At 41.8% G+C, this 17,305-nt stretch overlaps 1 protein-coding gene across 1 annotated transcript in view; it reads left to right on the forward strand.

Annotated features, from left to right (window-relative positions):
* LOC119412129 (3'-5' RNA helicase YTHDC2) overlaps positions 1-17,007 on the forward strand; it is a 34,352-nt gene extending 17,345 nt beyond the window's left edge. The window contains exons 18-26 of the mRNA XM_037679104.1: positions 4,105-4,210; positions 5,896-6,015; positions 6,129-6,401; positions 6,510-6,636; positions 6,734-6,939; positions 7,208-7,418; positions 16,404-16,492; positions 16,644-16,763; positions 16,852-17,007. Of these exons, the coding sequence (XP_037535032.1) occupies positions 4,105-4,210; positions 5,896-6,015; positions 6,129-6,401; positions 6,510-6,636; positions 6,734-6,939; positions 7,208-7,418; positions 16,404-16,492; positions 16,644-16,763; positions 16,852-17,007 (1,408 nt within the window). The remainder of the gene's footprint in view (positions 1-4,104; positions 4,211-5,895; positions 6,016-6,128; positions 6,402-6,509; positions 6,637-6,733; positions 6,940-7,207; positions 7,419-16,403; positions 16,493-16,643; positions 16,764-16,851) is intronic.
* Positions 17,008-17,305: the final 298 nt, after the last annotated feature.

Here is a 17,305-nt window from a genome sequence, read left to right on the forward strand (position 1 = left end):
GATGTTGGATTCTGAAGATTTATATGGACTACGTTGAGCCTCGCTACATCGTCACGCAGTCGGAGATATTTTTCCGACGTAACGTTACTCGAGGTACAAGCCGCCATTTCCGACGTCATTGAGAAGCTAATAGCTGATAGCACGACTTGTTGGGTGAGTTTTACCACAGACATTTTGAACGTTGTGTTAGCCCCGTTAGCATGATTAGTCTTACGACACAATGGATAGATAAAAACTTTGAACTTAAAAAGTCTGTCATTCATGCACAGGAGTGCAGAGGATCCTACACTGCAGCTAGGAACCTGGAACAAACCTCCACAAGTGAGACAGCAACGCAAGTGACTAATCCTAATAAATAACATTTAACACTTTTCATTTAATATAAGTTAAAGTTCTATGCATATCATATGGCTGGTACTGAATATATGTCACCAGCTCTTACAGCTGTTACACAATTTTTGTGGCAAATAAGCTTAAATAAGAAGGCTGTGTTCTGACAAAGGAACACATATAAAATATCAGTATCGGCATCGGTTATCGGCCAAATGAGTTTTAATATATCGGCATATCGGATATCGGCCAAAAATCCAATATCGTGCATCCCTATTAGAAAGCATAGTTTCCTCAAATGAGGCCACACACACACACACGGGGGTGACCATCTTGGATTTTGACAACCCAATTTTTGATAGTGACCTGTATTACACCTAGAATCAGCCACTCACCAAAATGGAAGTTGGCATGTTGCTTAGTTTTGAAGTTATCCAGATCACAAGGTGGTGTCAAGAACCAGGTTTATGGATTCAGATTTCAGCCAGACAACAAGAGTGTAAAAACACAACACTTATTAGTTCTGCAGCTGCAAGTGGGAGTCAGGATCCAGCTGTGGGAACACGTCTTCACAGGTAGGTGGGGTGAGAGCCACCTGTTAGAGCTTGAAGTAATGAAGTCACCATAACTGGTGGGAAGGTAGCTGCAGAGGGAGGCCTTTAATGCTGTGGATAGCAGGGCAATGCAGGGTCATGGTCCAAAAGGCGAAGCAGGGGTCAAGCACAGAGAATCAAAGGTCCAGAAACAAGTCCAATGGGCAATCTGTAAATCCAAAACCCATAGGACAGAAGACGTGGTCCTACCACGGTCAGAAGAGCAGAATCAGATGAGGGGCAGACACAGGGGTAAATCCCAAAGACAAGGTGTGAGGTTGAATCCAAAGAACCAGGTCTGAGAGTCAGGCGTGAATGTGAACAGGAGCAAGATGGCTGGATATCATAAACCATGAAAGGTATGATAATCTGGCAATGATGAGTAGTGAGAGGAGTTAAATAAGGCCAGGAAGAGGTGCGGTGAGAGCTGATGAGCTGAAAGTGCAGAAGGGGCATGGCAGAATGACAGAGCAGCAGAAACATGACATGGGGGCAGATGACAGAGAACCAGGGATCATGACAGATAAATAGACATACCGGTATATTGTGGCAGCCATCTTGGATTTTGAGGTGGCAACCCAATTTTCGAAAATAACATTTTTATGCCTAGATGTAGCAACACACCAAAATAGAAGTTGGTATCACTTATTTTTCAAGTTAACACAACATGTACAGTGGGGAGAACAAGTATTTGATAGACTGTTGATTTTTCAGGTTTTCCCACTTGCAAAGCTTGTAGATGACTGTAATTTTTATCATAGGTACTCTTCAACTGTGAGTGATGGAATCTAAAACAAAAATCCAGAAAAATACAATGTATGATTTTTAAATAATTAGTTTCCATTTTATTGTGTGAAATAAGTATTTGATACACCAGAAAAATGAAACTTAATATTTGGTACAGAAACCTTTGTTTGCAATTACAGAGATCAGACGTTTCCTGTAGTTCTTGACCAGGTTTGCACACACTGCAGCAGGGATTTTGGCCCACTCCTCCATACAGATCTCCTCCAGAGCCTTCAGGTTTCGGGGCTGTCGCTGGGCCACACGGACTTTAAGCTCCCTCCAAAGATTTTCTATGGGATTCAGGTCTGGAGACTGGCTAGGCCACTCCAGGACCTTAAGATGTTTCCTACGGAGCCACTCTTTAGTTGCCCTGGCTGTGTGTTTTGGGTCGTTATCATGCTGGAAGACCCAGCCACGACCCATCTTCAGTGCTCTTACTGAGGGAAGGAGGTTGTTGGCCAAAATCTCACGATACATGGCCCCATCCATCCTTCCCACAATATGGTGCAGTCGTCCTGTCCCCTTTGCAGAAAAGCATCCCCAAAGAATGATGTTTCCACCGCCATGCTTCACGGTTGGGATGGTGTTCTTGGGGTTGTACTCATCATTCTTCTTCCTCCAAACATGACGAGTGGAGTTTAAACCAAAAAGTTCTATTTTTCTCTCATCAGACCACATGACCTTCTCCCATTCCTCCTCTGGATCATTCAGATGGTCATTTGCAAACTTCAGACGGGCTTTGACATGCGTTGGCTTGAGGAAGGGCACCTTGCGTGCACTGCAGGATTTTAATCCTTGACGGCGTAGTGTTACTGATTGTTTTCTTTGAGACTGTGGTCCCAGCTCTATTCAGGTCATTGACCAGGTCCTGCCGTGTAGTTCTGGGCTCATTCCTCACCTTCCTCAAGATCAATGATGCTCCACGAGGTGAGATCTTGCATGGCCCCCCAGACCGAGGGAGATTTTCCGTTATTTTGTATTTCTTCCATTTTCTAATAATTGCACCAGCTGTTGTTGCCTTCTCACCAAGCTGCTTGCCTATTGTCCTGTAGCCCATCCCAGCCTTGTGCAGGTCTACAATTTTATCCCTGATGTCCTTACACAGCTCTCTGGTCTTGGGCATTGTGGAGATGCTGGAGTCTGATTGATTGAGTGTGTGGACAGGTGTCTTTTATACAGGTCACGAGTCCAAACAGGTGCAGTTAATACAGGTAATGGGTGGAGAACAGGAGGGCTTCTTAAAGAAGAACTAACATGTCTGTGAGAGCCAAAATTCTTACTGGTTGATAGATGATCAAATACTTATTTCACACAATAAAATTTGAAATTAATTATTTAAATATCATACATTGTATTTTTCTGGATTTTTGTTTTAGATTCCATCACTCACAGTTGAAGAGTACCTATGATAAAAATTACAGTCATCTACAAGCTTTGCAAGTGGGAAAACCTGAAAAATCAACAGTGTATCAAATACTTGTTCTCCCCACTGTATGCAAGCATGACAGGACGGGTGGACGGGCGGTATTTACAATTCTCGGCTCTGAGACGGGGGAAGAACAAATGTAGTCAATCGTCAAAGAGGAAGTGGGAGTGTGAGTGAAGACGGAATGTGAGACCAGCAGTCATCAGACCAACCCCAGCTGCCTCCAGCCTTTCCTCTATAACAGGGGTGTCAAACTCACTTACAAAACGGGGCCACAATTAAAACCTTTTTCAAACTAAGCGCCGGTTTCAGAATCTACATTAACTCAAGTCAGATACCCAACATCTTTTCCAAGAGTTTGATTGGTCTCATTTGACATTCTCTGTTGCACTTTTGACATCATAATCAAAGATTACCAAAAAAAAAAATTAAAGTGATAAAAGTATTTTATGTTTGAAACATCATCTTGAGGGCCAGATAAGATGTCAACGAGGGCCATATTTGGCCCCTGGGCCTTGAGTTTGACGCATATGCTCCAGAAGTTGGAGCTTGTTCTTGTTAAAGTCTCGTCAGCCTGTCAGGTATTAGAAAAAAATAATAAAGGACGTTATTTAGTCAGACATTCATTAAAATTCACAGAGGCGTATAACAGAGTCCCTTATTTTTAATGATGACACAAGGTAAGCTTCTGCAGTCCTTCTGTTGTTTTTGTTGGCCATCTTTCAGCAGATAGAGGCACCACCACTGATTTACCACTAACATAATACAACTTTAAAACACCTTAAAAAAAGAACAACACCGTTGACCAAAGTGCTGTGTACACTGATAACACATAAAAGCAAACATAAAAATTACATCATTTGAAACTGTAAAAAAAAATATATATAAACTGTTAAAATCATAAAAATATATACAATAGAGCAATAAAAATATAAATATAAACCAATGCAGTGAGTGTTTTCTCTGCAGAGCCGGGCGATGTTGTCCAGGGTTCTGCTTCTACCTCTACAGTCGTCTCACGTTCAACAACATGCTGGAGTTCCAGGTTCCACAGCTGCTGCAGATGCCACTGCAGGTACACATACATTATTTCAACTTTTGTCTTTTTCACAAACTAACATTTGTTAGACATGCTTGTTTATACTTTTTATATTTATAATTCCTAGCAATGAAAAATCCTTTATAGGTGGCAACCTGAGAGACGAGCAGGTGTTTGATGTTGTAAAACTGCTCCTCTGCAAAATCTCAAAAGTTCAGGGCTGCTGCTTGTTTTTAGCAGTTAAAATATTTTAATACAACCTTTGAAAACATTAAAACTGGTATCCAACACTTTCATGATCAATAATTACTTCAGCCTTATACAAATGTGATGACCAAATGGTGCCTTCAGAAGTTTTCACAAAAGTAACGAGCTACTTACAAACACAGTTGTCCAATGTATAATTTAGCACAGTTACGCTGAATAGTTTTACATGTGTAGAACAAGGACAGCATCTCCTCATAGATCCTGTAACTGTGAGTGAGGAAGTAAAGCTGGAGCTGAAAGGTGGAAATCATTGAGATGAACTGAACGTGCCGATCAGCTACAGACTCTTTAAAAGTTTTTTTTTTAACTACAGACTTCAGTGAAACTACAAAGACAACAGTTTGTTTAATTGTTTAAAGATGTTAAAATTAACTTAGTGGTGTTTTAGTACCTTTTTCTAACTATTGTTTTATTATTTATTAGGTTTTTTGAACATGGTGCAAAACGGCTTAATTTGTAAACCGATCGATTCCAGAACGCAAATTGTGTGTGTGTGTGTGTGTGTGTGTGTGTGGGGGGGGGTGTCCTGGGGTCCTCCCCCAGAAAATGTTTGAATAACATTTGTAAACACTCACATCCTAACCCACCCCCACCTCCTCTTTACTTGACGGTTCGTAGCCGACTCTTCTCCACTGAATTCACTGTCTGACTCCACATGTGAAACCTCCAGGCACTTTATCGATTAGTATACTGTATATGATGCAACATGTTTTGTTTCACGTAAAAATCAACGAGGAAGCGTCATCCAACAAGTTGTGTGGACTTTGATTTCACCGCGCATGCTCACAAGAACCTAACAAGTTGTTTAACAACATGAAAATATATTTGGCTAGCAAAGAATAGAGTCTTAACATTTATTAAACATTACTTCTGTATTTACAAAAAAACCAAAAAAACATCCAAATTATGCTTGACAAACTCATCGATAAAACTAAAAAAAATTGTCAACGCGAAACAGGAAACAAGGGGGCAGGTATCACTCGTTTTGAGTTTATACTCTGTTGCATGCGTGCTGTGGGTGAGAAGCATCCAGAGCGTCATAAAAACAGCAGCGGAGGTGTCTGAGTTATTTATTTTATCGTCTCAGCAGCAGAGGGGAGCGACACGGTTCAAGCATGGCTCCCCAAATCAGTTTACATAAGTTTTATTGTTCAAGGCAGTCATATTTGTTCATAATTTTATTATTATTAAGCCTGAGAGTTGCCGGATCCAAGCAAACAGTTGCCAGAATGCACCCTGTCAAAATAAGAGAGTTCCCGGATTTTGTTCCAGCAGGATCTGGCTCAAATTAAGCCCTGGTGCAAAATAAGGAAACAAACATTTCGTGTTTCTCGTGGCCAGTAGTTACAGTAACTATACACAGCATTAATCAATGTAAAATCATCAGGAGTTTTTTTTTTATTAATTTGCAACGACACTGTGGCAGTTAATATGTTGTATGTTTTGTTTGTCAGGACCTTTGTCTGAAAATCAAGCTGCTTGCTCCTCCTTCTTGTCTGGTTGCTGAATTCTTGTCCAAAGCTCCGCAGCCGCCTCCAACACATGTGATCCAGAGTGCTGTGCAAATGCTAAAAGTATATTTTTTTTTTTTATTTCCTTTATCTCTTAATCTGAAGTAGCTGCACATACAAACAATATTTTTTAATATCCTAATATTTATATCAGCACTTGCAACCTTCCTCTTCAGACAATAGATGCTCTGGGCCAGAACGAAGAGCTGACTGATCTGGGATACCACCTGGCTGATTTACCTGTGGAGCCCCATCTGGGCAAGATGGTGCTCTGTGCTGTCATTCTGAAGTGTCTTGACCCCATCCTCACTATTGCCTGTTCTCTGGCCTATCGGGACCATTTTATTCTTCCCTCGGAGAGCTCTCAAAAAAATGCAGCTCTACAGCGCCGTAAACGTTTCACTTCCAACACCTTCAGCGACCACATGGCCCTGCTCAGAGCTTTCCAGGTACGTGGATGTACAGTATGTTTGTTGCTACCTTTGTTTAGGCATTAAGCAATTCATTAAATACCAGAGTTATTGCCAACTCAATTGCAACAAGATCAGTTTTTTCAGGCTTGGCAGAAAGCTCGCCGTGATGGCTGGGAGAGATCTTTCTGTGAGACAAACTTCTTGTCCCAAGCTACCATGCACATGATCCTTGGTTTGAGGACACAAGTCATAGGACATCTCCGTGCTATTGGTCAGTTCTGGTTTCATTTCCTTTACATTTTATGCTTATGTAACTTTAATCGGTCGTGTTGAATGATTGAGTAAAGCAGCTTTTTTGTCCCCTCCAGGTTTTGTGCGGGCTCGTGGGGCCTGCGACATCCGTGACGTGAATCAGAACTCTGAAAACTGGGCTATTGTAAAGTCGGCGTTGGTGGCCGGCATGTATCCAAACCTTATCCATGTCAACAAGGACACGTTCCTGCTCCCCAGAAACAGAGAAAGGAATCTTCTCTTCCATTCTACATCTGTTCTGAGCCAATTTCAGTTAAAGGAGGTGGGCAGGAAATCCATTTCACAAACACCACCCTCGCTACTGCTTTCTACTCACCTGCGCAGCAATTAAAACTGACCTCTGCAAAGCTGAAAACATATAAGGGCACATTATACGCAACAAGTGGAACACCTGAGAATTGACTTTTTAGATGATATGAAATAGAAATCTAATTTAAAAGCAAATTTTGCTTCATTGTTTTACTTTTTATGATATAATAAATATCAAATAAAATGTTTTAGATTTGTGATTTTCTGTTTTGGGTGTTTAGAACAGCTCTGTCGAAGCAGCCCAGGCTCACCCCGAAGCAGCCCAGGCTCTCCCCACAGAGTGGATAATCTACGACGAGATGAGCAGAGGTCGCAGGACGGCGAGTGTTCGCTGCTGCACCCTGGTCACTTCTGCCACGGTGGCCATATTTGCAGGTTCTGCCAAATCTTTCTGCACCGCCGTCCACGAACCAACTGAACAGAGACAGAATGGTAAGAAGGCAAACAAATTAGGGCTGCAACAACGAATCGATAAAATCAATAAAAATCGATGATTAAAAGTGTTGGCAACGAATTTCATTATCGATTCATTGTGTCACACGATTATGCGTCTTTCACGGCACTGCGGAGCTGTTTTGTTCACCTGCAGTTCATTGTCAATGCTGACTGAATAAAGTTTGGAAAAAAAACAACTCTGCAGCGCGAGTTGAACAGAGTGAGGAGGGAGGCGGAAGCAAAGCAGAGGCTGTTTTCAAAGGAAATTAAATACATTTTACAAATGACCGACACAGAAAACTGTTCGACCCAAGTCCTCCAAAGTGTGGGAGCACTTCATAAAGATAAAAACTGAGCAACGTGCAGCTTTGAAAAAGTGATGACACAGGAGAACCACGCTGATGAAACGTAAACATGTTGGAGTCACGAGGAGGATGAACGAGCTGAACAGCTGATTCAACTCGTCTCACTCCCAACTCGTGTGTTGCAGGTGAGTCTCTACAATTTAACACATTGTTCTGTTTCCAATTGAGAAAACGTAACGTCACTCTCTGTGGTGAAGCTGCTGCTACTTGTTTGCTGATTAATGACAGTGATGGAGAACATGTGTGTTCATTTTATTTAATTTAATTGGTACAAGCAGTATTTAAATGTGGTTTATAAATAAATCTAACACAAAGATGATAATTTAATGATTAAGCTTCAACTTTTAATTTGCTGGCAAAGTCTGAAGACACTGCAGGTATGGCAGGATGAATTGCATTTAAACAGGAATTAAAGTCATTTATTGCATCTACTCAAATGTGTGTAATTAAGTTGTTTTTGTGTGTGTGTGTGTGTGTGTGTGTGTGTGTGTTTGTGTTTAATTGCTCTTTTAGATACTTTTGCCTGAACCTAACAATGTAAGTGAAACAAGGCATTTCTTGAGTTGCTGTAAATTATGATATAATACATATTTACTCTCATTCCAGAAAACAACAACAAACAATGACAGCCTTCATGATGGAAATACATCATGCACACCACAGCAAGCACCTGTCTTCACTGAAAGCATCTTTAACATGATCATCACTGACATGAGGCCTCTGTCGATGGTTGAAGACGAAGGCTTCACTACAATAATCCAGACTTTTAATCCGTACCATACCATTTTATTTATAGAGCACTTAAAACAGCTACAAGGCCAACCAAAGTGCTGTACAGACAGAACAACAGACAACACACGAAGCAAAATACAAAATGAAGTAAATAAAAAATACAGACATAAAAACGATGCAGATAATAAATATGACGACAAACCAGTGTGGAGCGTACAGGTTCAAAACACAGATCCTCTAGTGTTGAAAGCTACTGAATAGTAGTGGGTTTTTAAACAGGATTTGAAAACCAAGAGGTAGGGGGCCAGTCTGACAAGCAGAGGTAACTCGTTCCAAAGTCTTGGTCCTGCTACAGAGAAGGCCCTGTCACCGCTGCGCTTAAGACGAGTTCCTGGAACTGTGAGGAGCAACTGGTCCGCTGACCTCAGGGAACGTGGTGGGACATACGGTTGTAGCAGATCAGAGAGATGGGGGGTGTGGCAGAAACTGTTCAGCGATTTGTAGACATACAGGAGTATTTTGAACTGGATTCGAAGGTGAAACGGTAGCCAGTGCAGTGAGGCCAAAACTCCAGGAAGCACTTCAACTGGGACTCAACTATTTTCTCCAGTATTTTAGAAACAAATGGGCGTTTGGAGACAGGCCGGAAGTTGGAAACGACTGAGGGGTCAAGGTTTGTTTTTTTTTTTTTTTTCAGGAGAGGCTGGACAGCAGCATGTTTAAAGGTTTTTGGCACCACGCCAGTGGATAAACTACTGATTACTATAACAAGAATGGACGGACCTAGAGTAGGAAAAACCTCCTTTAGTAGTCGAGAGGGGACCACATCAAAGGGGGAACCAGAAGGTTTCAAGCTGCACATGACCTGCTCTAAAGAAGATAGAGTGATGGGTTCAAAATGGTCAAATAGAGCTACAGATTGAGGTGGAATGGATGGGTCATGAGTTGGAGGGGAAATGAGAGCCCAGGTGGTCGCAATTTTTACCAAAAAGAAATGTAAGTAGTTCTCACACAGCTCAGTCGAGGCTTCCAGAGGTGATGGTTCAGTGAGGTGGAGAACAGAGTTTAGGGTAGAGAAGAGGACACATGGGTTGTGAGAGTCTGAGGTAATGATATCAGAAAAGTATTTGGATTTAGCAGCTTTTACTGCTTTCTGATAACGGCGCCAACTCTCTTTAAGTATTTGAATAGAGACCTGCAGCCTGTCTTTCCTCCATTTGCGCTCCGCCCTCCTACATTGCTGCCTAACGGCCTTGGTGACGTCACTCAGCCAAGGTTCTGCTCTTGAGTTTTGGTTTTGTAGTTTTAACTGGAGCGACATGATCCAGAGTCTTTAAGCAGACAGAGTTGAACTGGGATGTCAGCGCCTCCGTGGTGGCGAGAAACACCGGGGGCTGAATGATCATTTCAAAGTTGTAAGCATCTGTGAAACGTGTGGCAGTGAAGTGGTTAATGGCCTGGCTACTACGTGCAGGAATGCACGGCTTAGGTGTTAGATGGGGGAGGGTGAACTCAAACTGGACTGGCATGTGATCTGAAAAAACATTATCACCAATTTCAAGATTATTAACAGTCATATCATGAGTTAAAACAAGGTCCAGTGTATGTCCGTGCTCTTGGGTGGGACCGTTTACATGCTGAGTTAGATTAAATGAGTCCAATAAATCTAAAAAGTCCTTAACCAAGGGCTTCTCAGGACAGCACACATGCAAATTAAAGTCCACAATAATGAAAACATGATCATATTTTGGTGTGATTTCAGCCAAGAAGTCAGAAAACTCATTTATGAAATCCTTAGATCGAGGTGGGCGGTAGACAAGCGCACATAACGTCGAAGGCAAATGGCCAAGTTCAAAGACGCTCAGCTCAAAGCTGGCGCAGGAAACTGGGATGGGCAGTTGTTTACAGTCAAAAGTTGTTTTTTATATTGTTAATAATCCACCACCGCGCCAGCCTGATGGCCGCGGTACGTTAAAATACAGACAGTTTGGTGGCAATAATTCCGTCAAGGCGCTGGACTCACCCGGAGACATCCAAGTCTCTGTGATGCAGAAAAAGTCCAACTCGTGCTCTTGAAAGCAGTCCCTGAGGGTAAAGTTTTGTTGGCAATAGATCTTGCGTTGACCAAACACATCCGGATACTGCTCAAAGTGGAGCTAGCAGCGGTGGAGCTAGCAGCGGTGGAGTTTGCGCGCGCTAATGGCCGCAGGTTTTCAATAACAGCCCCTCTGTAGTTTACCTGGTCCGGGCACGTGGGAAGCTGGCGATGGAAACCATGACCACCAACCGAAGAGGAAGATGCAGCGCGCAGGGCTTTAAGCTTTACCAGCCGCCCAGCACGTTTTCCCCGGCGTCTGTAACGATGTCTCCGAGCAGGGAGGTATGGAGCGCAGCGGAGGTAAACAGGCACGTTTGCCAGCAGGAGGGGAGGAGGGGGTGGTGGTCCAGAGGTACGCTCATATTTGTCCAAATAAGCGACATCGGCGGCAGAAAAACTAAGATCCAGAAGCTGTTGTTGGTCATACACCAGCAGCGAGTTTATGTCCCAGATAAAAAACGAACAAAACACAAATAATCCTAACACCATCAGCAGAGGTGGATTGCACGCCATGTACATGGGCGCCATTTTACCGGAAGTGTCAATCCAGGTTACAATAATCCATACTTTTAATCCAAGTTACACTCTTCCCTCAAGGACACATTTTACAAAGTAGCTACATATTGTGCAGGTATAAAACACACATTTGTATATATTTTTGTGTACATTAATTTTTTAAGCTATTTGACTAACTTTTATTTTTTATTATTCAATATTTTACTAACAGAATAGTCAAGTAGCAACCTGTTTTTTGTGTGAATTGCTATGTCAGTCAAATGTTCAATTTTGGAATAAAGGGGTGGAAATTTAAATATTTGGTGTTTTTTTTTTTGTTGATTTATCGATAATCGAAAAAGAATTGTCCGATTAATTGATTTTTTAAATAATCGTTAGTTGCAACCCTAAAACAAATCTCAGTATTAACATCTGTTTTAGCTTCTCAACTGCTATTGCCAAACTAACTGCAATCACGAACAGTCAGTTAACAGATCATTCAACATTTGCTTGTTTTTGTTAGGATTTGTGGTCGGAGCGAACCCAGAGTGCAGAACAGGGACTCAACTCGGCAGTTATACAAAAATAAGTTTTTAATGATAAATAAAAAGTACAAAATAAATATGCTGACGGGGCAGCAAAACTTACATAAACAAGGAGGGAGGCACGGGGAACTCGGGAGACACGAGGAACTCGGGGAACCAGGAAAACAGAGAGACTCAGGAGACTCACCCAACGAAGACGACCCGACAAAGGACAAGACAGAATAGGGAGACTTAAATACAAGGAGAAGACGAGACATGATGACAAACAGCTGGGACGAGACACAGGTGGCAACAATGGAAACTAACGAGGAGCACGAGGGAAACAGACAACACCGGGCCACAGAAAACTAACATCCTTACAGTTTTACTTATTGAACCTTAACTTTTGCCATTAGAAAACATGTTAAATCTCCTAAGACCCAAACTCTTGCATATGTGGATGCCAGATCCTAGGAGGTTAAGAACTGTAATAATTTTCAAAATAAAATTTAAAGGCTTATACCTTAATTGTTTTTTTTTTTTTACTCAAATAGATTTTATTAGTGCATTGTAAGAATGTGGTTTCTTTTCAAAGGTCTCTCAAAGTTCTTTTTTTATTGTACGCCCGTCAAAGACGAACGTATTATGATATAGTCTTTGCCTGTCCATAAACGATCTTGTCTCGCCCATAACATCTGACCTGCTCAAGATAATGTAATGAAACTTCATATGCATCATCACTGGACAGTGTTGCGTACACTTTTCATGACCCCAGCCCGAAAAAGTGCTGTCAGCTGTTGACCAGTGGTGGTGGGGAGGGGTTTAGGATGTGTGAGAAAAGTGGAGCGCTACGTCTGTAGCATCTTAGCTAGCGCGTCTGTGTTGTGCACCGGTAGCTTAGCACATCAACGTTTGAACAATGTAGCTGTCTGCGACACCAAGATTTTGCACGAAGATTTGAAAAGTCCAGCTGATGGTGTTATAGAGAATACGTTGAAGGAGAAAGATGGTTTCAAGAAGAAAGAATCAAAGTTGCAAGTTTTCTGGAAAGTAAAATAGTTAAAATCAGTGATGGGGAAGGAATAGTGGAAAGAAAAACAAGGGGAGAAGGAGATGGATGTTATTCCCAGGGGATTATGAAGGAAAGGGGAATAAAAGTTATGAAGTGTAGACATTGTGGTGGCACCAAGGTAGATGCCACCCCCAGTGTGTCCCCCAACATTACAAATGCTTCTGATACCAATGATGAAAAAGGCACATGGCCCTTGACAGGCTTGATCAGGCCAAAACATTTAAGAAATTAGTTTTTGCCATTATCAAAATGCTCCGCTATTAGGGATGCACGATATTGGGTTTTTGGCCGATATGTAAAAAAATTATTCGTCCGATAACGATATTTTATATACGTTCCTTTGTCAGAACATAGCCCTCTTATTTAGGCTTATTTGCTACAAAAATTGTGCAACAGCTGTAAGAGCTGGTGACATATATTCAGTAACAGCCATATGCATAACTTGTATTAAATGAAAAGTGTTAAATGTTATTTATTAGCATTAGTCACCTGTGATGCTGCATCACCTGTGGAGGCTTGTTCCAGGTTCAGCTGCAGTGTGTGATCCTCTGCACTCCTGTGCATGAAGGACAGACTTTTTAAGTTCAAAGTTTGTCTGTCCATTGTTCCGTAAGACTAATCATGCTAGCAGGGCTAACACGACGTCCAAATATCTGTGGTAAAACTCACCCAAGTGCTATCGGCTATTAGCTTCTCAATGTTGTTGGAAATGACGGCTTGTAAGTCGGGTAATGTTACGTCGGAAAAATATCTCCGACTGGGGACGATGTAGCGAGGCTCAACGTAGTCCATAAATCTTCGGAATCCAACATCCTCACCAACGAAAAATAAAACTTCCACACCGCTGAAATTTTGAATTTTCCTCTCCGCCATGAGATCGGGTGGGCGCACGTGACGTCATCGCGTTTTGCTGCCGCTGCAGGCAAAAACAGCACCTGTTATATCGGCGAGTTATTTTAATGGAATGGCCGATGTCTGATATTGAATTTAACGCTAATATTGGCCAATATCGATATCATGCCAATAATATTGTGCACCCCTATCTGCTATATTTGGTATCTCTGGTTGGCTTGCTGCTGCTCTTGTTGCTTGTTTGTTTATTTTTTGGTTGACGCCATCTTTCCAATGTATGTATTAATTAGGATATGTTCCATCCATTATCTTTTACCTGCTTCTTCCATTTTGGGTCACGGGGTCGCTGGTGCCCATGTCCAGCAGTCACTGTGCGAGGGGCGGGGTACACCCTGGACAGGTCTCCAGTCCATCACAGGGACACTTATGCCCCTTTTCCATTAGTACCGGTACGGGCCGACTGGACCCTACTCGGCCCGGTTCTGAGGCTTTTCCATTAGTACCGGTTCTTAGCACCTGTTACTATTTTCAGTACCCTTGGCTCTGTGGTTCTAACCGGAACGAAGAGGTACTAAAACGTGACGTCAAAACACTGTCGGTCACTGATTGGTCGGGGGCGGAGTCACTGGCTCCTTCAGAAACTTTTCAAAACAATAATCCGCCATTTGTAATTTCTCGGACTGGAGCAGCGGCTGGACTTATTTTAAACATTTCAAAAACAGTACTGACAACATCTTGGTCTAATGTTGATGTGCTGGCATTTTTTGTGCTTGGTGGCCAACAACATAATTCAGAGCAAGCTGGGTGGAGCTCTGCTGGTGTACCCCGATCCTCCCTCCAGAGCCTTGGCGCGCCAGGCCGGGCAGGGTGTCATCTCCCCGGCTCCAAGTTCACCACGGAAGATCCTTCGATGTGCCGACTCGGAGGCTCGGGTTCCGGATACCAGCCTTGTGTGCTCAGAGCTCCGCTGGTCACTGCGAAGCTGGAGATGGGGACTCACAGATGGACGTTGCCAGATCCCGGCCACGCGTAATCATGAAGGCTGAATCCCGATCCCACCCGGCAGTCAGGCGGACTGGACAGTCTGGGACGGACGGTGGAAGCGATTTTTAAATAAAATAATATTTTGTTTTTATACAAAAAAAAAAAATTGCTGAAGCTATTTAAAAATGATTATTATTATTTTTACACGTAAAATGTTTTTTAAAATCGCTTCCACCGTTAGTCGCAGACCTGTCTCTGCCCGCCTGTCTGCGCGGGTCGGACCTTCATGATTACGCGCAGCTGGAGTCTTGGAACGGCCTCTGGAGTCACCAGCTGAGCTGGAGCTGGGAAGATGAGCCTGCCCGTCCTGTCTCCAGAGGAGAGGATCGAGACCAGCAAAAAAATAATATATATTTTAGCGTTGAAGATAAAAAAAATAAATAAATAAACGGTGCCAGCTTCATCATGAAATCCTGTTTTCACTTTAATGACTGTTAACTCAGCTGAAAATCATAAAAAGACACAAAACTATTGGATCTCAGGAATATTTCCCTCAAACATGTTTAAAGAAAAGAGACGACCTTCAGTTCAAATTTATTTTAACCCACAAACGTACAAATCACAAAACAAGAACTTTGAAGCAAAGCTAAAAATAAAATGTATATATTTGAACAAGAAAGAAAACCACACATTTAAAATGAACATTAAAAGTAGACACAATGAGTGCAAATACATCAAATGATGATGAAAACCTATAAAAATTTAAATGTAATGTTTTTGTAGAATCTGGTTCATCAGAGTTTTAATTTATATACATATATATATATATATATATATTTATATCTATAAATATATATAGATAAATACATGTATATGAATATATATAAATACATATATATGTATATAAATACATATGTGTATATATATATATATATATATATATATATATATATTTTATATTTCTGTGTATATATATATATATGTATATATACATATATGTATATATATATATATATATGTGTGTATATATATATATATATATATTTATACACATGTACATACACACATACATACATACACACAACTTCAAAATAACATAAATTCTCAACCTGTACTGAAAACAGTTTCTGCGTCTCAGCGCCACCAGCTGGTGAGAGGTGGTGACGTCAATTTGAACCCCGCCCACTGGAACCGGTACTGAAAGCATAATGGAAACACAACCTGTACCGTACCGAGTAGAGTAGAGCCGTGCTGTACCGGTACTACAGGTACTAATGGAAAAGGGGCAATAGAGACAAACGTCCATTCTCTCTCACTCACACCTAGGGACAATTTAGAGTTACCAATCAGCCTAACATGCATGTTTTTGGTCTGTGGGAGGAAACCAGAGTACCCGGAGAAAACCCACGCATGCACGTAGAGAACATGCAAACTCCACCCAGAATGTCCTCCGGACCGGGATTCGAACCAGGGACCTGCTTGCTGAAAGACAGCGGCTTTGCCAGTTGCGCCACCGTGCTGCCAGTTCGGATATGTTAGGAAATGTTATTTTACCTGAAACATGTTGTCTTTTACCTTAATATTCTTCTTGGGAGTATACAAGAATATTTAATTTACTTGTTAAAAATTGTAAAATTTTCGGGGGGTGGGTGTAGACTAGGTTTGTCTCATTTTTCATCCCTTCTGAGTTTGCAGGTATAATAATAGTTTTGCCGATGGGTGTATAATGTGCTGTATTCTTGTTTTCTTTTTGCTCCACCAGGGGATATATTGTTATCTTTAATAAAAAATGTAAAAAAAAAAAAAAAACGTGTTTCAGAAAGAAGGTTTGTCTCATTTCTCCACCTGCAGACAGTCCAGAGAATGAGCTCAGTGACAGTGACAGTGACACAGAGGACCTGGTGGAGATGAAGATAGATGACTGGCTTGTCTTTGAGTTGGAGAAACAGGTGTGGAAACATCAACACCTGCTTTTCTACTTTTTAAAAAACTTTTATATTTGAAGACTTGCATTTCCCAACATTTTTAACCAGCAATGGACAAGGTTTCACGAAACTATCTTAACGATGATTGAACTTTTGTTGGCTCTGGTGCCGTCAGGCTGCAGGACTGGTGTCTGGTCTGAGGCAGAAGTGGCAAAGTTTGTTCATGAGGAGGATCCGTTGTCCCTCCAAACCCTGGTCTCAACAGGATGAGGCCATCCTCCAGACCTTAATATCTGTATGTGATCGTTTTATTATTTTGTTTGTAGTTTTGACATATTTATTTTCTTTGACTAATGGCTCAGGTTTAAACTGGCTTCATACAGGTACTAGGGGCAGAGGAGATGGAGGCTGGCCTGCAGCAGCCCACAGGGATTGGTCAGCGGCCCATACCCATGTCTACAGAGGACATCCCACAGAGCTCTGTGAGGAACTTCAAGGACAGCCCCAAGCTTCCCACCAACACCACAAACGACAAGTAGCAAATGTTCTGTTGTGGATTTTCCTGCTTTTCCTGGGTCCCTAGTTCAGTCACCGGCAGCGTCGGGTCCGCCCCGGCGAACTGGCAGAGTTCCTTGTTCGGGACGCCAAAATGTTGTGGATTTTCCTGCGTTAAGTTGTCTCAACACTGAAACAGGTGAAATTAAAGATGTCTTCAAAAATGGGCTTTGAATTTGTTTATTACAATAAACAGACGTGATAATAAAAGACAAGGAAAAAAGGGTCAGAAAGAAACGGCATCGTGACGTGCTTTGCGATAATTTGGCAGATCGTTTACAT

This window comes from Nematolebias whitei, chromosome 7, assembly GCF_014905685.2.
Source record: "Nematolebias whitei isolate Nwh7 chromosome 7, NemWhi1, whole genome shotgun sequence".
Classification (NCBI taxonomy): domain Eukaryota; kingdom Metazoa; phylum Chordata; class Actinopteri; order Cyprinodontiformes; family Rivulidae; genus Nematolebias; species Nematolebias whitei.